The sequence below is a fragment of the Bombus flavifrons genome, chromosome 16 (genome assembly GCF_040668555.2).
Source record: "Bombus flavifrons isolate JBK064 chromosome 16, iyBomFlav1_principal, whole genome shotgun sequence".
In the NCBI taxonomy this organism is placed as follows: domain Eukaryota; kingdom Metazoa; phylum Arthropoda; class Insecta; order Hymenoptera; family Apidae; genus Bombus; species Bombus flavifrons.
In genome coordinates this window covers 7,643,904-7,670,565 of record NC_138457.1, presented here as the reverse complement: position 1 = coordinate 7,670,565, position 26,662 = coordinate 7,643,904, and the positions used below count along the sequence as shown (strand labels likewise).

Genomic DNA, 26,662 nt, shown 5'->3' with positions numbered 1-26,662 from the left:
ACTGACAATGAGCAGAATCATCCTAACCGCCCTGAAATTAATTTAACGGTCCAATTAGCAGATTAATTCGCCGATTCCTGGAACCTCCAGGCCATAATGCCTGTAATCATTGTGTTATTGCAGCGTGACGCTGTTCAAATTACGACCAGACGTTGTTGGCGCATAATTATGAAACATTCTCCTCTTGTTCAATCACTGAGATCATTCTCATTAACATCATCTAGAATCTAGAAAGTTCACCCTTCATTTTTGCCCGATTTAACTTGGTCAGCTTGTTGCTAACAGAAAGCTCTGCGGACAGAAACCAGTCGCTAGATTTCGAATGTTTATGCAATTACAGGAAAGCTGAAGACATAGAAACACAAAGAAATATTTAAATATTGAAGAAAATGTCCAAAGTGAAAGGAAATGTTCCTCATACAGTGGAGCCCCTTGGTAACTAGAACCTGTGTAACTCAGAATCCTCTGTAAGACTACAGTTTTCTTCATTCCCTTCCGCTCCGCTGCGAAGGCCCCCGGAAGTCGAAATAAAACTTACTTCAGCTCGGATTATTTGTCACGTGTCCACGGAAGCTAATCGTTTTTCGTCGGTCGAACGCATAATTACCATCGTCTATCGCTTGTGTAAATTTTGCATTTATGTACGTCGAGTAAAACGAGTTTCAAAAGGAAGCTTAAAACGCTAACGCTTCCCAAAAAAGTGAATGTAATTATACCTTCGTACGAAGCTTCTGTCCGTCGAAATTTCGTTTGTTCAATTTCCTTTACTCGAAAATTCCGGTAAGACAAAGCTTCTGTGAGATTTCGACTCTTCCCTTTAGGTTCGAGTTACCGAGGTTCGACTGTACGAATTAAATTCTAAATTCTGTCTTTATTTAGTTCTATTCAGAAAAATACGAAATTCCCTGAGAATCCACGCAGCCAATCCACTAATCACTTTGCAGTTACTTCTTCTACAAATTTACTTTTGATTACTCTATAATTGTAGCTAAAAGTACGTAAGCTATGAGAAAAAAAATTTCCCTATAGCGTGATCATGCAGTCGTTAGAAAAGCAAATAAATCACCGGTTTCTCTTAATTGACGATAATTCTTCGATAAAAAGCTCCTGAAATATCCAGTCATTTTCCCTGTCCATTCTACTCGAGAAAATGTAACCTGCTCTATAGAGTGCACTTAGGCTACGAACAGAATCTTTATATCACGGTGCTTTCTAGAGATGCTAAAAAAGAAAAACCACTAGAAGGAGAAATTCAGTCGACTGTTTCTTTAGGATTAGTTTTTTCCACTTACGTATTGATCTCTATTCGGTCTTTTTTTTTCTAAATGACGTTTACTCGATCCTCGTACTTTCCACAAATTCGGGTCGCCCCATGAAAATGGTAGCTGTTGAAGAAACAATACTGGAACCTACCAAAGAATTATTTGTTGACTAATGATCCGTTTACCGACGCGAGAAAACGTTTCAGTTGAAAGAAAGTAGCCATTCGTTATTCCATCCGTGCTGTGAGTAGTGTTTTCTCGTTCTTTGTGGTCTACGCTTGCTGTTATTACCATAAACTAATATTTTCTTAGGCGTGATGCCTTTGTAAAAGTTAGAAATTTTGTTGGACAGGCAGAAAATGCAAAATCGTGCGCTTCGGAATATACAAAGCAGCTTTAAGATGGCGAGAATATTAAATGAAACAATAGAAATGGTTTTATTCGTATAATATACTGTTAATATAGTATTAACATTATAGTATAATATAATACAGGCTAAACATAATATTAATAATATAATATTCATTTTTATAGAAATAACGAAGTTTTTAAGAAATAAAGAAGTGCATTAAAACAGCCATAATTACGTAAAATAAAGACGCGTCTAGTAAAGGAAAGGGTAATCCCCAAGGTAGCCATATTTGAACAGCAACGGCGCATGCGTTAAGAAAGCGCGCGCGCTTTAAATTTCAAACTCGGTTTTCTCAAAATCAGGCAGTTCTCTTCAAAAATGTCTGCATTGTTCCTTCTTTTTTGTCTTCGCCTCTCGTAAGCACACTATCGTTGTAATGAAATTTCTACCATTGAAATAAAATAAAAATAATTTTAAATAAGAATGGAAAATTCAGGTATAAAATGCATAGTTCAGAGACTGATTTCCTGAGACGTGTCGACGCATGTGGCATGGCTTATTGCTTCCTTGGCGTGCAAATTTTCGAATTCTAAACATGTTCCTTGGATTTCTTTCTGTTCACAGTATGCCGATGATGGACCTCCTCGTGCAGATCGCCACGGCACACAAATTGACAGCTTCTAGCTACACTCTGCAAGCGATTGGAGAACGTGGAATAGTTCTACCTCATCAACCTAATACGCCAATTGGTGCATTGGATGCACTTCAGGTATTACAGCTACATATGTTAGAAAACTATAGTCTGTTCAACGAGTCGAGATATCCAATAGCTATAAACACATATGCGCGTGGTTGTACTTAACCTGTTAACTGCGGGCAGTTTAGTTCCTTTACGGCAAAGTAAGTAGAAGGTTAAGTATCGAAAGTATTTCAGTTTAACACTAACTTACCAGACCCGGTCAAATGACCGGTTTCAAAAGTTAATTTAAGATACATAATAATAATAATATAAATTATGGATCTATACAAAAATAACATACAAATTTTTTAATTTGTGATTTAGATGTGCACAGAAGACAGCAGGATCTGAAGCACGCGCGGTGCATCTCACACTTTTCTGCGCTCACATCGTTCGAAAATCGTCCATCACATATAAAACAGGCCATATCTCGATCTTCGTTGTCTCTGGATGACTCTCATCCAGAAACTCACGTTCCTAATTTCGTCTCTTGGGTGTCCATGTAGAGGAACGAAATTAGGCACAAAGTCATATGCTTTCTTAATATAATTGTCAGTTCTAATCGATAAGCGACAGAACGAATCTACAGAACGACTAGAAACGACCAATTCCTTCGTTTCTCCTGTCATTCAAATATAGCGGCATTTCTATTTTAATATTCCAATTGTCAGGCTGAAACACTTAACAGCAAAGATTGATCAGGGGAGGAGATTTAGGCTCTTTATTCTATACATAGGTCGTGGACTTCTCTGTAATTTTTCAGATAATTTCTCCCATCCTCGCAAGCTCTGTAGGGTTCTTTCTTGGGTGGAAGATCTCAACAGGAAGTTGTATCAAGGAGAGTAGAATAACTCTTGAGTCTGCAGTTTTTCTGCCTAGGGAAACGAAGGGTTAGAGTTGAGGAAACGACTTGGAATTCCATGAATCGTGCGATCCTTAATCTCTAAGAGACGGTGTAGTTGTTTTTTTCTGAAGACTACTTCTAATCTCTTCTAATCTTGTAGAATTACCTTGCCGACCTCTAATCGGAATCGTTTCGTTGCACGTGTCTGGTGTCTTTCGAGAAGTCTCGACCATTTCCTATGTTTTTTTTAATTAAACAGAGAAAACAAAATTTAAAAATTGAAAGAATAATTTATCGATGGCAGAGGAATTAGGAAACTTTCCTTTAATTGCTCATTTTTATATTCACAATCTTAATTAAGGGTATATTGCTGTTTCCATGAAATAGAGAAGTGATTCTGTGTAAGACTGAGAAGTGATTCAATTTATTTTTCAAGTATAATTCCACTATACAGCATAGTTGATTAATATTTATTTATAGTGTTAAATGATCTTTCAATTGTAATATTAATTTCCCTTTCAATTTTCATATTAATTTTCATTCCAATCTTAATATTAATTTTAATCGTGATAAGTTTATTAAAGAATAGGGATTCTATTGAAAATTGTTCTGTCTGTAATGTTACAGGTAAAGCTGCTACCTAAGCAGGGCACTTTTGTACCAAGAAAATCGAAGCAAGTTAATCAACCGTTCGAAACCACTTTTAGGTTACAGGTAAAAAAAGAAAAATATATGTATTTAATAATCTAGTCATATACTATATCAGAGAGCCAGCGAAATTTAAGAGTCCAAGTATCCTGTAAACATTTTCTTAAGACTTCAGACTTCAACATGCTAGCCTTATTGTTCCATTTTCTATATCTGATAATTTATCAAGTAATCAGCGAGCACTAGAAAAAATCATGATTGTGAAACTGTTGTAGGTACATCTACCAAGAAATCAACTGTGGGTGTCCAGAGTCAGTCCGAAGATGAATCTAGGCGAGATCTTGGATCAAGTGTGCCGCGAAAAAGATTTAGATAAGAACAAGTATGAACTGCGTCATCCAGGTAAGCAACATAAATACATTCCTATAATTAACAAACTCGTAGATAAATAGATAAAGATGAGAAAAATAACAAGATAAGTAAGATAATAATTAGGGCAATTGTTGAAGCTAGAAACGTAAAAACTTGAAAACACATATACAATTAAATTAATATTATTAATAGACTGTACAAGGTACAAGATAACAACATTGACTTGTTAGTTACTAGGACTCTCAATTTCTTCGATATAACAACTCGTTTCTGGTTATAGATCTCCCAATCTATTTTTCAATCCATTATATCTTCATTATCTGTTTACTGAATTCAACAATCTTAATTGGATAGCAATAGGGTTTATATCACCGAGGAATCTATGCACTAGCAAGAGTTAAAATTAATCTAACTAAAATTAATTTGTCGTTGTTAATTTTTCATTATATAATCATAAAAATTCCTGATTGAGAGATGCTTTGATTAACAAATTAATAATTTACTTGCACAATAAAGAAAAGACTTATGATAACACAAATAAAATTTTAGAATTAAACTTTCTAAATGACAAATTAGTAAATTAGTAAAATTGTAAAAGGGAAGTTTATTACCTATAACTTGTAACTTTCTTTCTCTATCAAATCTTTAATGTCATTAGTTGATGAATTACTGCTCAAATGATACATGATTCAAATGATACCAGTCTAAAATTTCAGCAATAGTAGCTAGGAACGTTGACCTGAAGCTTGTTAAAGGTTTAGCGAAGGTATCAACTAGTGGCGAACTGTGTTAAGCAATTAAGACGTTTACATAAGATTTCAAGTGGAGATTTATTATTTGAGGTTTGCCCACGCAGAGAACAGTTTGATAAGGCTGTCCCAGATGATTGGTAGATATTCATTGCCCTGGAAAACGTAGCTAAGACGGAACTAGATTCGTTCATTTGCGCTTGATATTTAAACCGGTAGCACTGGCCAGGTTACCTTTTTCAAGATATAATACCAACAGGTTTACCTGGTCAGTCGATCATATTTTTATTAACGCACTTCTTCCTTGAATAAGCAGAGCATTATTGAACTCGTTGTATAACTTCATCGTCTTTTTGTAAATAATTGAGGAGCTTTCTGGAAAAAAGAAATCCATGAGACAAAATTGTGGATTGAGAGAATAGAGTTAGAAGTTTTAAACTTTAGATAACAAAACCTCTTATTAATGATTGTTTCTGTCAAAAAATTAAATTCTTTGCATTCCAGCATTTCTTTACCCTGGAAAACGGGATCCCCTACCAATTTCTGAAAACCAGTCAACCAAATTTTTTTGGACTGTTAAGGGATTAACGGAATTGGATTTAAATCCATAAGAAGGTTTTACAGAATTTAATAATATTAATTATTAATCAGTTATTATTTCGATAGTAGTAATTAATCTAATCTTTTAGGATTCTATTATCAGTAGTTATTCCATATACATTACTAGTTAACGCTCACGTGGCGCTAGTGTAGCAACACCAGTTGCCATAACATTAAATTACATAAAAGGAAAGAATTCCTGAAAATATTATTTCGCATCAAATTGCGTGCTGTGGCATTATTTGCGTGATGTTAAATGTTAGCATCAATTTTCAGAAATAGATATCAGATTTGCCAAGAAGTCAGTAGCCGTGCGCATCGGCTGGGTTTGCTCAAATCAATATGGCTTCTGAAGCCATCCAGATCATCTATGTGTATATATATATATATATGTATGTATACACACATGTACACACACACATACACACACGTGCAATAATGTGCTAATTCAATTTTCTTGATATTCTGCATTCTTGTTCACCAGACGGAAAGTCTTCCTAACAAGATATACAATTTTAGTACTATGCATCTGATTTCTCCTTGTTTTTGTAATTTGAACAAACTTTGGAGGATATTTCTTGACATTATCGTGTATATTCTATTTGCTCTTTCCCACAATTCGTGCATGGTGATCTTGAACAAACTATTAACACCTCAGACAACTGCAAATGATGACTTTCTCTCAGAGAAGATACGTCATTACTTCCTGCAAAAGACAGGAATAACACGAGAGCCTGCGTATTGAGGTTGTTTTTTCAACTTCAATTACTTTTGCCATGAACCTCTTGGTTTGATTCATTAGTTTGTAACTGGGTTTGCTCTTTTCTTTGTAAGAAACTGCACCCTTAATGTAGATCAGTATTAGAATTTCTAAAATATTAAAAAAGGAAGACAAAAGCTATTAGTATTTAACAAAATTTATATAGGAACTTACACGGGGATTTTAAAATTTCTAAATTATGAAGGAGAAAAATTCTACAATTTTTTTTTTTTTTTTTTTACAATTGTTTTTGTTTCATGTAGAGATCTACCATGAGTATGTTAAAGCAGTGAAGATTACAAAGAAGATATTAAATCTTTTGATCCTTCCTGAACCAAATTCTTTTTCAGATAAGAAAAATTACTTTCTTTCTTAGTTATTAATAAAAAAAAAGAACTCACTTTTTAGTAGTTTTATAAAGGAAACATAATGTATTAAAATTTGAGACCTTTTTTTTAAATCAAACAGTAGTAAGTGGGGGTTTAATCTACCCTCTTAAAGCAGAAAATTATCTTCGCCATAAAGATAGCAATTTCAAATGAATCACCCTATAGATCATCGACTGTAGAATACCCTACTACATTCTAACATAACCAGATTCGCTGGTAAATGGCTCGGCCATCCTCCATAGCCTATTCTCGATACTATGAACACCGGCGGGAACTCCCCGATTATATATCTCGCGTACTTACGCGCCGGTGCACGAGATATTTCAGTTAGCTAGTTACACCAAGCCAGTTGTGTTAAGATCGCTATCGCAAGGTTGCCGGCCGACTCTTCCACTTGTTACTCCTAGTCGTTAAGCGTGCATGCCTCGCGTTGCTCTTCGGGCTCCGTCGTCCCTGCGGAAACCCAGGCTCCTTTACACTTGTTACCGATCCCTTGGACCTGGAAGAATCTCTTTTTGCGCTCCTAAGCCGCGCCTCAACTGGAATCTGCTGTTTCAAGCAATTGATTCGAGTACAAGGATCTTGATCTACTTTGGAGAATCATTGTTAATGAAGAGAATATTTTGAGGTACTGGATATTCAAATCTCTTTTGGTCCACGTTTTATTGTATTTCCTGTATAGGAGTTTTTTTATTGGAGGAAGCATATATTCATAGGATATCTTCATCCTTTACTGGAGAATAATATAGTAATTGGAATATTCTCTTTATTAGAGGATTGCTTAAGATGTGTTTTGGAAGATCATAATGATGGGAAGAATATTGTATACATTTATTTTTCTGTGTAGGTTTCTTTGTACTTCTTGTAATGATGTAAAGAGAGTTCTTTTTATGAGGGGAATTAATTCTTGGTTAATAAAAAATCTACTGTGATTCATTGAAGATGCTTTTTACGTGAAATAACATTTGTTAAACGATATTTAACGTTGAAATAGTCCTTGACAATTAATTTTCTAAAAGAAGGAAATAAAAAATCCAAAAATTGTCTTTCTTTGCAGCAAGCTTGGAGACACTGGACCTGTCGCTGTCATTGCAGGATTACCATCTTCAGGAAGTCACTCTATACGCCAAGCAAGGTAGATCACTAGGCTCAGCACTCAGCACTCAAGATATAATGGCTCTACAAAGGCAAGAAGAGCGACGTAGGCAACAGGCGAAGCAAGGTGTCTTTGGATTCGTGTTCAAGAAATCTAAGGAGGGTTCCTTGAGTACCGATAGCCTCGGAGGACGTAGTGCATCACCAGCGAGGAGTGATGAGACTGGAAGAAGCACGAGTCCTTTACAACCGCCTACCAGACCTCAGAGGAAGCGGAGACCCGCGCCAAAGCCGCCTATTCAGGCTCAGGCAGACGTTAGTAATGTTAGTAGATTTGTTCTGTATACAATATTCTACACCCTATTGTTTATATGTAAGAATGTTATAAAAATGGACAAATTAATGACAATTAGTCGCTCGGAAAAGTATTATAGAAGACTGTCTTTTTATACAGTTAGCAGATTATAAATTTAAATCATCTGTTAAAATTTAGCATAATACTCTATATTATTCGAATATTTCTTTTTGATATTTATACAATTAAATGATCTTAATATAATACATAAAGATAAGCAAGTGTCAAAATATTTCTGAATATCAGTATAAGTCTTATATACAATTAGGACAGTCATCTTTGTCATCTTTGGAAAATATGCCGCTAACTATTTCAGGGTACAGAAGAGAATTGCGCAGACTCCAGCAAGGACAAGGTAGTGATCAGTCACAGTCGTAACAGCAGTGACAGTTCAGGCTACCACGAAGCTTCTGTGTTAAGTGACAACCCAGATTCCGCTGGAAGACTTCCAGAAACGTTACCCAGGAGGAACAAGGTTCCACTGGAAATGCCCAGAAAATTAGCTCAAACATCACAATCCAGCAAGAGCTTGAGCAATCTGACTTCTGTGCCTGGTACGCTTAGTCACGGAATTAGCAGTACCTCCTTAAGTTCCACAGGTCTTTCTTATGTTATATATAGATATATATATATATATTATGTTACATATAGATCTTTCTTATGTTATATTAAGCACGGGTTTCCTCTTTTTAACTTCATAGTTTTAATTTCATTGTTGTTAGTTTAATAGTAAATCTTGTTTGTAAATGTTTTTAGTAAAAAAAATAGTAGAGTAGTTATAATAAATATAATCCCTAATGATGATGATTCAGTTGCTTTTTCTCTCTATCAGATTTCCCCGTTCAATTTGTTAGTTTTATTATAAATTAATTATTAGAATAAAATTATCTTCCCTTGCTGTGCTATTCCAAACATCTATCAAATTATTCGTATCAAATTTTAAAAAAATTTTATTGAATTTTCCTAGGATTACGAAAGAAAAGGGTCGCACCTCCTCCGCCAGTAACCAGACCTCTGTCGTCCGCCATCTCCACCCAAGCTCTGGAACGCATAGTCGACTCCGAAGAGTCTCTAACATCAGACATGGATCCTTCTAAACCTCCTTCCGACATCAGTGTCCCGTCCAAAGCAAACTCGGACATAGAAGAGCGTCCAAAGGCCAGCTCAGACATCGGAGTAACAACACTCGGCTCAAAACTATCTAACAGTATTGATTTTACCAATCCAGACAGCTCGAAAGTGGAATTAGAATTGAATGGCAGCAAATGTGATATTGAACCGCGCCACAGATCCGGATCCATAAACGTTAAGTTACCTAGCACGGAACCAGGGCACCCTGCACCCGTAGAAGACGCTCCTGTAGATTCTAGATTGCAGCGGAAGAGAGGTAAGCTAGTACATAGTTACAGTAGTATAGATGATAACTTCCCCTCCTATAGTTTTGTATCTAAAAATAGCTTTGAGAACGGAAGAGATGGAACAGATTTTGTCGAACAACGTACAATCTTTGATCCAGAGAAACTTAAATTACAGGCCAAAATTCAAGAATGTAAGGTTGAATGTAGGAACGGTGAAGTACCTATAGATTTTAACAATTCCTTTCTCAGGAATAGCTCTGTCAGATACAAAGTTAGCCCTTTAGAATCAGAAAATAATTGTTCCTCATCAAGGTCTGAATTGCAAAAGTCTCAGAGCTTTGCGTGTTCCAATATGGTCACTCCAAAAGCTAGACAATGGGCGAAGATGCGCTACCTTCCTGATAGTCAGGGTATTTCTAATCAGAGTTCGTTTAAATCTCAGAGTAGATTGGTTAAGATGCAAACTGTAGTTAATTTGGATAATATAGGGACTAATATCGAGGACATACCAAAACGTAGTATTTTAGAAGATAAATCTATTCCTAAGAAACTGCATGTGGATAATTATATTTGCGGGAACAGGTGTCAAGCTAAAGCATTGAAACATAGTTCCAGCTTTCAAGTTGGTTATAAATTAAGGGAAACTAAGATAGTAAGCGCCTTTGAAAAGCCAAAATTGTCAGGTTCTAGAAGTTTCTGTTCCAGAAACAAGGTTTGCGAGTCAATCGAGAATAGACAGCCGAGACTGGGAAATGTTAGTACAACAAAGTGTTACAATGGTTCTATTTCTTCTAGTCTTGATGAAGATATATTTGAAGGTTCAATGATTGATAATCGTAGATCCAATCTTTCACCACCTCCATTGAGTAATCTCCAGATATTTGCAATTTCTACTAAACCATTGGATATTCCAGTGACAACTATAGATTCTGTGCCTAGTGATGTCGATAAGTTACCTTCTTTGCCTATTATTCAACACAGTGAATGTAGATTGGAGTCTGAGAAAAAATTGAGTATCTTGGAACCACCTCCTCCAGGTTTGGTCAGTCGAGAGGAGTCGACAGAAAACTGGAATAGGTTCTTGATTCAATTGAATTCGATATTGGAGACCAGGGCTGGAGAATTCGTTTAGATTTTACAGAAATATGTTCCATCCTTTACGACTCTATGTTATTATTAGACTGCAGATTTTTATGTATTTAAGTTTGCGTATTTTTATGTACTTAAGTTTGCGTATTTTTATGCATTTAAGTTTGCGTAAATTTTCGCAATCTAGTTATTATTAGTCTCCCGCAGTGCCCGAATTAATATTATTTGAAGTAGACTTTACAAAAGGCTGGTGACTATGTTATTATCATTCCAAAATTTGTACTTATCTCATTTTATTTTCGTTATCATAAGATGTAGTAGTTAAGAGATCCATCTTCTGTAAATATACAATACTGTCCAAAGAGAAAACTGTGTCTTAAATAAGGTTAGAAATAGCATTTTCGTTTTGCATGTTTGTACAGAATTGCATCCTTATATTTTCTACTCTCTCTTAAAGGTGACCATATTTACCTGCTTGCTAACTAGATATGTTGGTGATGGCCTATTCTTTTTCTTTCCCTCTGAGTACAGTTGGAGAACCTGTTCCACTTCCCAAGCCTAGAAAAGCCGCCACAATACGGCCCGAGGTGCCAAAACGCAAACTAAAACCGCCCTCCCCATTGAGTAGAACCCTCAGTTCAGACTCCAGCTATGTAGACTCCTTGTCCAACGCTCCTGCGCACTCCAGTACTGGGAGTTTTATAACTGACTCAAGTTCCAATTGTGGAAGCTTCATCAAAGGTGAAGAGAAACTGGACGTCTGTTCTAACTATTCTACCAGTGAGGATGAGGTGTTCATGACGCCAGGGCACCTGAGTGAAGCAAGCTTTGATTACAGTTCAATAGACTTGGAGGAAAAGAGCCAAACTAACTCCACAGATACAACTTTAAATAACGATATTGATGATGGAGCTAATGGTGAAAGAAAATTAAGTACAAATGAAGATAAAGTAAATGAAGCTTCTTTAAACCAGGATTCTACACTGGTAAGAAGTGAACTAAGTACAGTATCATCAAAGAATTCTAGCCAAGAGAAGAAACTCTGTGCTGTAATATCTACTATGCCAAAGTGTGACCACTTGAGTTCACTGAACATCAAGGATACAGTTAGTCAAAGTAAAGAATGGGAGGGTCTGAAAGAACCAAAGAAAGCCAGGATTCCTCGAACAGCGTCAAAGTCCAATGATTTTGAGGTTAATGCGTTAGAGAAGCAGAAGAGGCATTTAACTTCTCATGCAGAGGATATCACATTTGCCTTAAATTTGAATGTGAATTCTAGTCTGTTATCTGACAGAGATCTTGTACAGCAATCGAGGGAGGAGCAGGATACTGAGTCTCAGGATGTGGGTGGAGAAAAGTCCCCTGTTGCAGTGGTTTCATCAGGTGCATGTTGCATATCATTAATGTGTGTGAGAACTTCGTTCCAGTAACGCAGCTTTCAAATAATTCTCTATGCTCAAATCACTTTAAATGTAAATGACATGTTAAAGATTTTAGACAACATTAGAAGTGATTTGAAGCATCATCAGCTCATCTTCACTAATGTAGTTTCTTATATACTAATATCTAGATTGTGGATCTTTATGCATTTATGTCAAATTTGAAAACGCAAAAATTCTTAATTAGATTCATAAAAATATAAAATTGTATAAACATTAAAAATATATTAATGTTTTGAAGTTTTTATGGTTAAGGAATTGTTTGATGTCTTGTAAATGGTGGTGGAACATAAAAAAGGAATAGTAGTCTCACTTTCATGAGGTTTCTGGTTTACTTGCATATTTTTAACTACTCCATGGAAAGATAAATCCTTTGAATTATTTTGTATCATCGAATAATTCTCTGATCTTTTAAAATATTCTATTACAGATACAAATCTCTCAGAGACTGACGTACTGCTTCAGAAAGTATCTGACACTTTGTCCAACTCTCTACCTGTAGCATCATTCGATGAAGTACCAGTGTCTCCAACAATAACTAAATTAGAGCCAACGAACATTTCCAAAGAAACAGACCAGAAAAACAAAAAGATCTCTGAGTATCCCAATGGTTTTGATGTGAACATCAGCTCGGCAAATTTGACTGTAAACTCTCAGCAGGACACGTCAGACTATGTATCAGCAGTCGATGAAGATTTATCCGTCACCGACTGGGAATATCAACTGCCAGCTCCGCCAAGTGCCTTCAGAGACTCTGCTTCTCCTGTCTTCGATAACTTTGAAGTAATCACTCCTTCGCCTGAATCATTCAGAGACACAGAAATCACTGAATTAACCTCAACTTCAGATCAGAAAGATGGAAGGAATATTATAGAAAAGGTAGAAAGGCAAGAAATTGAGGTTAGGAAAGAGACTCCACTTGCAAAATCCTTCATACAACAAAAGCCAGAGTCTAGCATGAAGAAGGAGGTGATTTATGAGCTTGAGAATAAAATAAGTACTTTGCCTCAGAATAATATGTCTCAGAAGGATGTGGATTCCAGGAGGCTATTGAGCCCCTCAACTCCCAAAATTTCCCCTGTAGATAACACATTGTCAAATTTTACCATCACAACATACAGCAAGCAAAAGAACCTGAATATATTTGAAGAAGTAGAACAGTCTAGAAAGATAAATTCTGATGAGAGATTTATCAGATCCTTTGCGACTCTGACAAGGAACAAGGGCAATCTTGATGAGAGTGAAGACAAGAATCTGAAGGAATTCAACGTTGGAACATTGCAAGGGAAGAGAAAGGTAACCATGGGAGAAGATAAATCGAGTGAGACGAAGCTGGAACCAAAGATACAAACAGAATCCCTGCAGAGGTGGCAGTCCGGTAATGAAAAGAGCAATATTCAGAGATCCAAGAGCTACATATCCATGTGTGACAAATCTAACCTCCAAGGAAATATATGTGAGATTGAGAGTATCAAGAATGAAAAAAATCTGGAGATGGACGATAGTGGAATGAAAAAAGCAACGAGCATTAGTAACCTGAGCGTAACTGCGACTAAAAACGACGAGAAATCCTCGCAGTGGCGGGATAATATTCTGAAGCGGCCTACCAAAGAAAAGCAACTGCAGTCTGTACAGGTAATTACCTTCCAATTTGAGATTTTTTATACAATTTTTATTAAAGTTTCCCCAGTACATTTTCTTTTTTTTGTAAAATATATAAATTTTTTAAATTGTCCCTTCTTTGTATTCATAGTAAGTGATTTGTTCTTAGGTGCTAAAAAGCATTTTGCCGCAGTTGAAAAATGCTCAACAGGCGGAGGAAAATGTGCCCAAAGATTCGAGTGATATAGTATTATCTGAAAAAGCGAGGTAAATTTAACATTTTTCCTACTTCGAAATTATTTTATACTTAAATAATAATTATTGACTAATGTATTCATTAGATCCGAGACTACCTCTAACGAACATTCGACCGAATCGAATGAAGTTTCGACTCGTGAACCTCAGACAGCACCAAGTAGTAAGAAAGTAGAACCGGAATTAAAGAAACCAACGCCAGAAACTAATAAGAAACGATATACCTACTCAGGACCTCCTATGATCAATTTAGGCAGTTGGTCCGAACGACCGAGTGTTAATGTCCAGATAAAGAAGGACACTGACTACAAATTTGGAGTCAAACAAACTAACAGCACTACCATCGTTAATATTAATAGCTCTAAAGATGAAGTAGACTCCAATAATGTTGATAGTTCTACCAAAATTCAGAAGAGTAAATTTGAATTTTTGGATAAAAAGGAGCCCAATGAGTTAACTAAGAAATTAATTAGTCATACAACAGCTACAGGATTCAAAAAGCTAGTACTGAATAAAGTTAACAACTCAGAACCAAAAGTCACTAATGATAAACCAGTTGTAACAGGAGTTGAGCTGAAAAAGAGCTACCTCGAAAACAAACAGGATGACAATGTGATAGACACTACTCCAGTAAATTTCAAAGAATTAACGAAAGCATTTGGTCAAGATGTTTGCCTGCGACCAAAACCAAAAAGGTCCAGTACAATTCAACGTTCAGATTCTCAGTTGGAAAACGATTCTAGTAGACAGAATGGACATAGACAAGATCAGTGTTTAATAAATGGCTACCAAAATATTAAACCTAAAAGGTACTCTTCGATAGTGGGTATCCAGAATGAAGGTAACCTGACATTTCGAAATGGCCTAAGCATTAAAGGGCACCAGCCAATGCCTGTTGTTAAAGGGTTTAAGATGTCAAGTACAAAGATTGGTGCAAGTCAAAGTTATGAGAACCAAACTAAGGAAGGCTTCAAGGAAGAAATGAAAGAAGATAATATTAAAGGATCATCCAAGGATTCAAATGGTACACCAAGGCCTCCTACTATGCCCGTGATAACGGGTGTGACCTTGAAAAGTGCCAGACCTAAGTCCATGCCCATTCAAATTGACCAGCGAGACGTTTTGCTGGAATCGATTAGAAACTTCGGTGGTCGCGAGAATTTAAAAAGCGTAAGCATTTATTAATCAGAAAATCCATTAAGAAGTAATGGGAATTGAATAATAGAGAAATGCTCCCTGATAAGAAAATTATGATTCATCAAGTGTGGTAATAGTAAAGGAGAATTTTTCCTAGAAATGGGAGACGTTGAATGTTGAGAACAATTTTCATAAGGAGAATTTTGAGTTAAATATTTTATTAGAGGGCACTGAACTTAACGTTAAAATTGCCTAACATGAAAATTTATGGTTACAGGCTATGGAAAGATGTTAGCTGCCTTTCAGAAAGTAGGAAACGTTCTTGACACGAGGATAAAATCGGAAAAAGACTGGCGACCGAGGATATATTGTTCTCGAAGAGATATTCTGGTGCTTTAAGTCGTACAGCCTTAGTGATAATACAACGTTTGGCAATTATCGGCACAAAAGAAAGGGCAAGAAACTTATTTATGTATATTTTTTAATCACTATCGAAGGACCATTCACATCTGCCCCGTATTTTTGTCAGTTGTCAAACCTAACCTCTTCGAAATCATTCCATTGACGGTTTGCTGGCTAAGAGTCTATAAAAAACAGCCACGTTAGTCGTCCACGTGTAAATACCGTGTGTAAAAAAGTCGAGACAACCAGGAAAAAGAGTTGTCAATAAAAAAGAAATCTGTCAATGATGTACATATCGTTTAGCTGTTTAAAGCGATAAGAGAAATATTTTATTTTCGTGTCCAAATAGTCAACGGGCCGAGTTAGGTCCGTTTTCGAAACATTGTTGCTCATTATATGATGCAGTCCACGCAATTCTTGTTAAGTTTTCTTTTTTTTTTTCTTTTATTAGTTCAATCAGCCATTCGGTCCTAACCTGACCTAAAATGAGAAAAGAGGGAATCGAAGATAGGTTAGATCTGAACGGTTGAGTCAATGTTGACTAACATTTCCTATTCTTTACGATTAACATTAAGTTTCTATCACTGGGACCAAAGGTGACATCATTTATTTTACATATTGTACAACGAATTTAGATGCAACTAGGGTGTGTGTATAATTATGAAAGATAATCTTTTCTTTTCATTTTTTGAGAGAGAAGGAGAGAGAGAAGCAATCTGGTCAGTCGTATAGGTTGAAAATCATAATAATGAGATATATTCATTAATTAGTATGCATTAACAGAGTTCAAAGTAAGTTTTAATATGTGTTAGTAGAAAACAACGAAGGATTGAAATACAATCGATTTCCGTTTTTTCCTTTTTTGCGTTTACATTTACTGTTAATTAAAAAGAAAAAGAGAATAAAAATTTGTTTTTGATTATTAACAAAGTTTCGATAATCATTCGGAAAAAGTATATTGTATTTGTTAATATGATATTGTCGATATTATTCTAAAAGAATCAATTAGACTATTGTGTTTAAATAACAAATTTCAGTATGTATTTGTTTTATAGATTATGATCATTCTGGAGAAATATTTTTATGGCAGGTGGCAATCACCATGGAAAGGTGTATTGTATACTGTAAATATCATATAATATGTTAATACTGTATTTAATATTATTTTTCCTTGCGTAAAAATATATTACGGCGACACTTCTATTTATGTATGTTGTTATTTATAGTTCCATTAAAAATGAAAAAAAATTATTGATTTTTATTCAACGAATTGCTTCAGAGGCAACTCTGAATGAATAGAAACTGTAAAAATGATTATTTACACAAAACGCTTTATTTGTTGAAAAAATACAACAGTACATATAATTAAAATTAATTGGTCCACTTTCGTTCAACAATTTTTATAACTGCACTTTATATAAAAATAGCACCTATCATGTTTTACAACACGTATCTGGCAACTCATATAAAATCAATTTCAAAAAATAATTTGCATCTTATTTTCAACGTTTAAGCCTTATAATATTTAAAATATTTAATGTACAAAACACCAATACCTAAAAAAGAAAATAGTTTTTATGCAACTTATCGACTAATATTATTTTTCTCTTTCTTAAATATTGTTACTGTGATGGAAGATATGTATTGCCACTGAAGAATCACAGATTCTAAGATTAATAACATGTTCAAATAACAACAGGTACTGCTTTTAAACATTTTGCAAACAATAGTTATAGCTTGTGCTCTTAGATATTACGGGTATGATTAATCATTAGGTATGGGGGCATTGCAATTTCCATGCCATAATTTTGTTTCTGAATCACATTTTGAATATTCTCCAAATATATCTGCATATCCACGGTCCCTCCACCATGTACACAGCTGCCTATTCCATCCACAATCAATGGTGTGAATTAATTCAGGTTTTTCCATTCCTAAGATGGTATAAAAATCCTGATCTCCTAAGTGACCCTAAGAAAACATGGAAAATGTAACAACTTTGTAATGATAGTGTTAATCACTATTATTATCACTTAAATGACTTTCAACTTGACTTTATGGATAAATTATTGTTATATCCTTTACCTTAAAATGATATTTCTTTGTCATTGCATCAACACTTTCTCTTTTCACAATTGCATCATAAACAGAAGAATTCCTTAATTTGTCAAGGTTAAAGAGTACCACTCCACTGTTATATCCATGATAACCACCTGAACTTGCAGGTTCTCCAAATAATGTGTTAGGATGTTTGCTACGATACAAATACAAAACATGTCTGTAAACTGGAGTGAGCTCTGGGGCCAGACCAAATAGTGCTTGACTCCCAAAAGTGTTGAATTCTTCAAAAAGCTCCTTAATGTCTTTGCGGAATTTGGTGTCAACATCGAACATTGCTGCAACACTTTGTTCAGCTGGAGCTATTCGATGTAAACCTAGGGATAGGAAAAATAATGCATCTGAATAGTAGGTTCCTGGTTTGCTGCTGAAGTATGGAGACATGACAGACACAATGTCTTCCAATTGCAATGCTAGTTTATGTACATCATAATATTGCACCTGAAACAAAGGAATAAACAAATTGTAAAATCTTGTAAGAAATATAATTTGAGAAGATCAAAATTCTAAACAAAATTCTTCTGCTTCACCTTCATAAATTTGCCTGTGGATGAGAGAATATTTGCCAAAACTTTCTCTGTAACATTTTTGCTATCGTCATCAGTTATAACATGGAATGCAATGTTAACAGAGGATAGTTTGATTAAAGACTCTGCGAAGATCTCAAATTTTCGTCGCATTGGAGAGTTACTATCTACTTTGGTGAATATACACCAGACATTGTAGTAATTTTTCTTATTTGGAAAGAACACTGTCGTCGTAATGGTATCTTCATGAATATTTGTCGACTCGGTGGTCGAAGCATTTTCTTGGTCTCTGTGCAGTATCCAGCGTGTACCATTTGACGTCTGATAGCAGTAAAACAGAAGAAGAATCACAACTAGAAGCGTCAAATTGATGAGCACCTTGCGTAACAGGAGCATTTAATTACTCGATCATGTTCAAGTTCCCTTCGTACACTCCAAATGGCTACAGCTCAATATTGGAAAAAATTTATTAAAACTGCAGATGATGTATTTATACTTCACTAGGTTATGTTATTGAAGTTTGATAAAATGTTAGGTTATGTTATTAAAGTCTATCAAAATCATTTAATGGTGATCATACTATAGAACACATAAGTAAACAAAAAAACATACGTTCAATATTTATTAAATTATGAATGGGTAATTAATGTGCAAGAAAGAGGTCACAAGTTATTTGGAGAAAATAAATACTGAATGCAATATTGCAATCAAAACAATACACTTACTGATACGGTTGTTTTATTATCTGCATCAAAAACATTGACCGCTTTCTTCTTTGTATTGCATAGTTCATGATACATTATCCCAAATTTTTGGATGTCAAAAATAAGTATATATCACACAATCATAGATCCATTATAGATCCAGAATTAAAATGTTATTTAATATTGTAAATATATCTGGGAAATAAAATTTTTGCAATATGTTTGTTAGAGTAAAAGAAATGAATTCAAAGTTCAAATTTTTCCGCTACTCCAAGGTTGTGGACATAACAGTTCCTGCAGTGATAGCTAGGTGGCGCTGAGAATACATTATGACGCTACATAAATTAATGCTTAATTTCAACACACTAATATTCAAAATGTTCTATTGAAAGCATCAATTTCGAAATAGTATCAATTTTACTGCAAAAGCTTATGAAAATATGAATTAGGGTGCAGTAGCTTCTTCCTTGAAGTATAATTTTTAAAGATATGTGTTGCCAGATATTACAAAGGTATTGTAAATGACTAAAATATATGTATATAATACAAAATGAAATAAAAATTCAACCAATCTTTTATCTTTACCACAATAATTAATAACCTTCTTTACCCCGCTCATAATACAAAAACATTTAATTCTAGAATTATGTTTCAGTTTTTAGAAAATGTTATTGCAACAAAAAAAAAGATAGACTAAAAGAAATTTATAAGAGATTTATTCTTGAAAGAATTGATTGACAATGGAAGATAAATAGAGATTGGAAAATTTTCAAGGACACCAGTCTGACGAACTTGCGTTGACGAACCTGCGCCTTTTTATACGTATTATCTCCCATGCTGAAATGTGGACCAGCAGCCTACCTGTCCTGTGCAGAAGACCTCTCGCAGTATTGATCACTGCGGGAGGGAAAGGCACGTTGGGGGATAGTCGATGAACACGTGGCAGCAGTCGAACTTTCAAGTGAGGATTTTCACTCCTCACACACGCAAATAGGATCAGAAAAAGTAAATAAAATAATGTTTATATATATATACATATACGTATTGATATTAAAATGAATAAGATTGTTAAAGTGAATGAATTGTTAAATTAATGAATATTTGAAAATATTGAGTTTATAATGAGTTGCTGGAGTATTGATCCAGCTTGGTTCAAATACAGATTTGTTATTGAGCAGGTTTTGCATGATCTTGAATTTGTATTGATCTCTGAAATTAAAACTACATAATGTTCCTAATTAAATAAAAGCTAAGTTTAATTTCAAGAGTAGTACATAATTAATTCTTAGTATCATTTATTTTCTTTACCCAAATATTGTTAGTATCATTAATTTTCTGTACTTGCATTTATCAAACTATTGGTAATCCTAAATTTAAGTTCTATTTCTAAAAAGAAAGATATCAAAGAAGTTATGAACTAGTTAACCAGTTAACAAACGCTACCTTTCCAGGTATCCTCCATTCCGTACCCTTTAAATCCAAAGCATATTTTGTACCCAGAGTTGGTTGATCGTGGTAGCAATGGGAAGACGTTATCGAAGAAGGCGGTCGAAGAGGGTGAGCTATGAAGGAGCGGTACAGAAGGGAGAGACGAGGAGAATGCAATCAGAGGGGTTGATAATACGAGCAAACCGATAGGAACCGACCCAAGAGCAGCGTAATGGTGTTGGTATATAAGGCACGAGCAGCGAACGTCTGCTCCTGACAGCCCATTACCACTGTACAAACGCTAGCACAGAGCTTTGGGAGGATGGCGAAGCTTCTCCTCCCTCCCAACGTCCCGTCCCTTTCTGCGTCTGTTTCCCTCCTCCAGCTTCCCGTCGCTCTTCCTCCGCTTATACGACTTGCTCGTCCTGGGGGAAGATGCTGGAAACTACCGAAGAACCAGCGGAACTTCCGCTATGATTTCGTCGAACACGAAAACTGCTGTCTCTTGTATGAGAATAGGATGTTGTTTGGAGGTTCTGGAATGTTTAAGAAGTTTTGGGTAGAAAATGATAGTTTATATTGAATTTGAGGTTGAAGTTGGCTTTTGAAAGCTTTAAGTTTGATATTTTGAAGATTAAGGGAATAGAAGGTTAATTTTAATAAAATTCGTTGAGGGGTTAAGGGAACATTAATAATATTTTGGGAAGTTAAGGGAATAGAGAGTTAATTTTTTGGAGTAATTTAGTAGTAATAATCTAATAATTTGTAATCTTTTTATTTTAAAAATTGTCATAAAGAAAGGATTCTCTTTATTTAGCATTAACCTTACCAGGCTTGGACAAATGACCGGTTTCAAAATTTAATTTGCAATTGTACATTCATTGTTATTCCTTTTGTTCATTTAACTTATGTAAATTCTTATATTAACAAAAATTGTGAAATTAATTAATCAGATAATATAAGAATTTACATAAAGTTAAATAAACTTGTAAGAAATAACAATGAATGTACAATTTTAAATTAAATTTTGAAACCGGGCTAATTTGACCGGGCTAGGAAGGTTAGTGTTAATTGATACCTACTTGTTAAATATAAGGTTTGTTGTTTTATGACGACCATCCATCGTTTTATACAAGTTTTAGACATCATAGTGAAGTATGGGTCTAATTCTTGAAGAAAGTTATCAATTTCTTCCCCTAAAAGTAATTATATCTAAAAGATCCTTTAAATTCAATATTTGCTACTTCTTAATCTTATTACTTTTTCACCACAAACGTTCAAAAGCTCCAATCTCCAACTTTCCCTGCTGGTTTACTCTAATTTGCCATTCTCAAATACCAGAAAACAATCAATTAAACCAAATATTCCGTTTCCTAGTCTAACTTTTATCTTTTTGCAGGAACCAAAAAGAGGTTATGTCACGCGAAGCGACGTGTAATCCGACGAAAGGCAGGCAGATCTTCGTCTAGAAAGAAAGCAGAACGTGTAAGAAAGAGAAAATCCGTGCGGAATCAATTCGCCCCGTGTATCCCGATGCAGGGAGGGTGACTGGTGGTTTTTCAAGGGTGGCGTTCGGGCCACGCCTGCCGGCTAAGCCACGCCCGTTCACGAACCTATCCCCGGAGGCTGTGTCGAGGACCGAAGGGCTAATAATTCACGTCACGAGCACACCCCACCATAAAGAGTCAGCCACAGCCGTGGCGCGTCGTATATTCGGTATTAGCGTGCCGTATGAACGTTATCCAGCTCCAGTTACTGTTAATTACCGATCATCTTCCGTAATTAATTGCCTCCTCGATCGATGGAATCTCTTGGCTGTCGACACTGTTGGTTGCTGGATATCGATCCCGCGTCCACAGTGTGCAAATCATTTTCACTAGGTTAGGTTATGGAGTACTAAGGTTATAGAATATTGCTGCAGAGCACTATTGATATTGCAATAGAGGTATTTTTCATATAGTTTGGTGAATTTTGAAAGATTTATAGTTGAAGATGTTGAAATTGAGAAGAATAGTGAGAGGATATTGAGTTTTGTCATTTTTGAGTGTTACGTTTATAAGTATCTAGGTTGAAGAGCAACAGAAATATAAATTTTAGCTCTTAATTAGAATTTTGGAATGTTAAGATAGTATATATTGAGATAGTGGGATGTTCTGCTTAGCTTAATGGATTTTGATGGTAAAACAGAAGATTGATAAGGATATATTAAGTTGTGCAGATTCTTAGGAAAGATGGGTATGCATGTCCAGATTGAAGAAATTCATGAATATAAATAATATTAAAAAATTGGAAGATTATGTAATATGGTTTATACAATAAGAATATTTTAATATTTTAAAAGAATATTTTAACTTAATATTACCAGAGACGTTATGAAAAATGATTAAAACAAAAGTAAGTAATAAATGAAAAGTATGGATAGAATTATTTGCACAATGAAATAAAAATACCACGATAGAAATAAATTGGTAAAATATAGAAATTGCTGAATTAAATACTCGTTTCCATTGTGCGTGAATGTGTTCTGGTCCAGCGGCGGTGTTTTAATTCTGAAAATCGATATCATCTTTTGTCATTTATTATCTCGCCAGGGAACAAGATCGCAACGATACAGGCTGGAGTGAGGTAATTAACTGGTCTGACAATTATGTAACATATTGACTCGTTTACATCCGGACGTATTTCATCGTTATTTGATAATCCATCGTCATCATGAGGATGATTGTTTTTGATGTGATTGCGAGTCGAACCTTCAAGCATAATTCAGGCTTTTGTAATTTTGCAATTTTCATTTTTTAGTGACAAAATTTCACATCGTGTTATGAAAAACAATTTTAAAGGAAGTTTATAGCAAATTATTTGAACAGTTAAAATTTCAAGTATATATTACTTTATATTAACATTTAACATAGAAAATAACACACAAAATAGTAAATTAATTTTGTTTATTATATATTCAATTAAGTTTGTATGTTGATTTGTACGTTATTGATATAGAATATTATCTACGATAATATTAAAATACTGTTACAAACATTATTACAATATTATTATTTTTAAATTTCATCGTCATTTTCATTAAATCAGTTTCAAATCGATGAAACTGCACAATGATAATAGAACTCGCTATAATACTGTAACTACGAACAGGAACGTGCAATCTATATTAATACAACATCCAAATAAGTTCTCCTAACAATCAAACACATCAATCTCCAAATCTCCAATTTCATCGCTCCAAGAAATACATCAAATTTGGTGTTCAATCAAAATGAAGGTAAAATTCTCAAGAGTTTCAATGAAGCAAACAAATCGGTTGAAAATCGGTTACAGGACGTAAATTCACTGAAAGGAATCGACTTTGTCGCCGGTGCGGTGGTCGACGGTGTGCCCCTAAAATTAGCCACAGTGACATATTGAAGAGTGCACCGAAGCGGGCGGGTCACAGTGCCCCATGAGCCGCTTCCCCCGTCTGCTATTAAGCACAAAAGCGGTGCCCTGGGAAAATCAACTGACGCGTAACTAAACGGTGTATCATTAATTCCGACGTGTATGTTTATATCGACAGCGTTAAGCAGCATTTGCACGGCCAATTTTCCATGACGATCATAGTACCACTACAATCTTCTGTTTTTTTATACATCATCTTTACTTTTTTCATCACAAAAAGTTCTTTAAAATGGTCGAGAAATTTTCAATGAAGACGTATCAAACAATCATCTCACAAAAGTAGCAAAAAATTAATAAAGCAATCGATAACAACCAGAAACGTTAATATTCTCTTCGTACCTTTTACGTTTCCTGTCTCATACCTATTCAACACTCACAGAATGAAATTCATGTCACTCGTTTCCTCTTTTTTACCTACACGCAGTCTAGTTAAATTGAATCGAACTAACTCTGTCTCTATTCCCTGTATTCGTTTCGTCTTGACGCCGTCTTTCACATTCTGTCTTCACTGACACCGAAACCGGAGCTCTTCCTTTTTCCGCAACACTCTGTCGCGACGAACGGATACCTTTCGTGCCAATCAAAGGCCCTCCATCGCCGAAGGTGAACGCCGATAACCGGTGCTGAGAAATCGACGTTTCCGCTCGACAGCTCCAACGCGTGCGAACCATCGCACGGATTGGTGAATTTCCAGAGGTGAAAAAGCAACGACAGAGCTTCAATACTGTGGAGTCATAGTCAATTCCTCGTGTTTCTGTTTCAAGCACGTTTTAATATACGCCTTGATGATAGTTTCATGCGGAGAACTGAAGGAATTGTTTGTTAAGATTGATTTGACAATGAGTGGGGAAATGTAGATGAGAATTCTGATTATAAGTGTTAGAGAAATTCAGGTGAAAAGTAGTTTGGTAATATTTCAGTCACAGATAGGATAAATTTGGGAAATAGGAATTGTTCGAAATTTAAGGTTAGGAGATTTAACTAAGATTAGAAATTGAATCATATTTAATTGGAAGTTAGGTTAAATTAGGTTAGATTAAGTTACTAATCTTTAGCAAAATTGTGTCTTAATAAGAATTTAACGTTGTATGACAGGATTTATTATTAAGTCAGAAATCTTAACTTGAAACTAATGTAGGTTATGAAAAGTAGAATTTAATGGAAATTTAAAGTTAACAAAAATTTAGAAAAGCTTTAAGCTTAAAAATTCTTGAGAGTACTTAATTGTAGATAATAAAAAGTAGAGCTTGATAAGAATTTAAAGTTATAAAGAAATTCGACGGAATCTAAGATTAAAAGCTTTTCTCTTAGCTAGGTTAGAAACTTATTGCAGATTATGGAAGGTAAAACTTATTGGAATTGAATATTCAAGCGTAAAAGAAACAAAATTGAGTCTGACCTACATCAGAAAAATTGATGCCTATCAAAACTCTAGTTTATAATATTAAATAAATTAAAATATCTAAGATTGAGATCAAAATAACAAAAAAAAGAGGTCCAAATTATTACAGATTAGTTCTAAAACACACACTTCTTATCAAAATCTAAATAACAAGACGAAAAGATGAAAGATAAAGCAGAGTCGAAACGCGTTAACCATTTAATTTTCCTGGTGCCTTTGATCCTTCCAATGAAGGGCAGCTCAAGAACCACACGCTTCATTGTGCCCTAGACCGTCACTACGGTGGTCCTTGGTCGAAGCAAACAGGCTTTGGGCCACCAAGCCTATTTGGTACACGTGTCCTAGCACGTTGAATCTCCACGATCCTCCCCCTTGTTGGGTCGAAGAAGAGACCGAGCTCGTGACAAAAGGTCGGCACGCTTCGGCACGTGGCTGTCAGTGGGACAACTTCAGGGCACCAGTAAGTGCCAACGAGTAGAGGGTTCGCGAAGCTCCTCTCACTGGATCCTCTGTTCCCTCCATTTTTTCTTTCTCCTCTATTACCTTTTTGCTAGGCTAACTTAAATGACTGAGTGGCTAAGGTAAGAACAGGTTCTCTTTAGATCAGGTACTGCTGGTGATGTAAAGATAGGTATGAAAGAGTTCGGGCTAGGTTTGTTGAATGTTAAGTAGTATATGGAAATGTTATTGTAAGGTTAAATGCAAACTTGGTATTTTTAGTGTTCAGGTTATAATTAGATTACAGCCATATTACATTCTAGATTATAAGTAAGTTGTAGCTGATGTTGTAGTTGGGATAGATTTGAGTTAATCAGCTAAAACAGAAATAATTACAAGGTAATTTTGTAGCCATTCATATAACAATTAAGTTTTAATCACAGTACAGTGGGTTTTCGGTTATAAATAAGTTGTGGATAGTTAGTTCTTGTGTATAACCAATTCATAGTGATTTTCAAATTATAAATAACTATTTCCTAATTTATATTTAAGAATCATAATTTGTATGTAAGCGATGATTTAAAAAAAAGTTATAATTAACCTATAAATTAACCTATAATGTGAATTCTCCTTGAGTAGATCTCTTAAAACAATTTTTCTTTTTTATTTCTTTTTTCCATATTTTCAACGTCCCTCTTTTTATCTTTCCTGGTAATTTTTCTTCTTTCTCCTGGCAATTGTCTCTGATATACCCCTGTGCTCTCTTCCTCTATCTCTCTCTCTGTCTGTCTGTCTGTCTCTGTCTCTCTCTTTCTCTCTCTCTCTCTCTCTCTCTCTCTCTGTGGCTCTTTCTCCCTCTCCATTCTGGTCTCTTTTCAACGTCAGACCGTCGATTGGCCGCAATTCAGTGTCGCGTCGTTGCACACAGTTTGGCGGCGGTGAATGTCAATTGCATTGCTCCGCATATTTCATTTCAGGCTGCTCCACGATCTATCACTGTTTTCAAGGGATCCTAATGATAATCTTGAGAGGAAGAAAAGACAACCAAGTGGCAGAAATCTGTAGATTGGTTACATTAAGGAAACCATTGACGTTAATTTGTTGTTATAGGAATTAAACTAAAAAATAAGATATTTTAATTATTTTAT

At 35.1% G+C, this 26,662-nt stretch overlaps 2 protein-coding genes and 1 long non-coding RNA gene across 8 annotated transcripts in view; 1 reads left to right on the top strand and 2 right to left on the bottom strand.

Annotated features, from left to right (window-relative positions):
• LOC138188284 (uncharacterized) overlaps positions 1–17,016 on the top strand; it is a 101,550-nt gene extending 84,534 nt beyond the window's left edge. For 4 of the 6 annotated variants that reach the window (XM_069129912.1, XM_069129914.1, XM_069129916.1 and 1 more), the window contains 11 exons: positions 2,239–2,383; positions 3,825–3,911; positions 4,121–4,247; positions 7,773–8,134; positions 8,482–8,764; positions 9,133–9,552; positions 11,144–11,995; positions 12,482–13,686; positions 13,823–13,920; positions 13,995–15,078; positions 15,323–17,016. In XM_069129912.1, the coding sequence (XP_068986013.1) occupies positions 2,239–2,383; positions 3,825–3,911; positions 4,121–4,247; positions 7,773–8,134; positions 8,482–8,764; positions 9,133–9,552; positions 11,144–11,995; positions 12,482–13,686; positions 13,823–13,920; positions 13,995–15,078; positions 15,323–15,340 (4,681 nt within the window). In that variant the 3' untranslated portion in view covers positions 15,341–17,016. The remainder of the gene's footprint in view (positions 1–2,238; positions 2,384–3,824; positions 3,912–4,120; positions 4,248–7,772; positions 8,135–8,481; positions 8,765–9,132; positions 9,553–11,143; positions 11,996–12,481; positions 13,687–13,822; positions 13,921–13,994; positions 15,079–15,322) is intronic. The other 2 variants (XM_069129915.1, XM_069129918.1) reach the window with 2 other exon arrangements.
• Xxylt (Xyloside xylosyltransferase) lies at positions 16,762–18,838 on the bottom strand. The gene is made up of 3 exons (XM_069129922.1): positions 18,096–18,838; positions 17,533–18,006; positions 16,762–17,418 (listed from the first exon to the last, which is right to left on the bottom strand). Exons 1-3 carry the CDS (start codon positions 18,486–18,488, stop codon positions 17,212–17,214), a joined length of 1,074 nt encoding a protein of 357 aa, XP_068986023.1. The 5' UTR covers positions 18,489–18,838; the 3' UTR covers positions 16,762–17,211.
• An 863-nt stretch (positions 18,839–19,701) lies between these two features.
• LOC138188209 (uncharacterized) lies at positions 19,702–22,110 on the bottom strand. Its single transcript, XR_011175414.1, has 3 exons — positions 21,485–22,110; positions 21,307–21,420; positions 19,702–20,760 (listed from the first exon to the last, which is right to left on the bottom strand). It is a non-coding gene; the product is annotated as an uncharacterized LOC138188209 (long non-coding RNA).
• Positions 22,111–26,662: the final 4,552 nt, after the last annotated feature.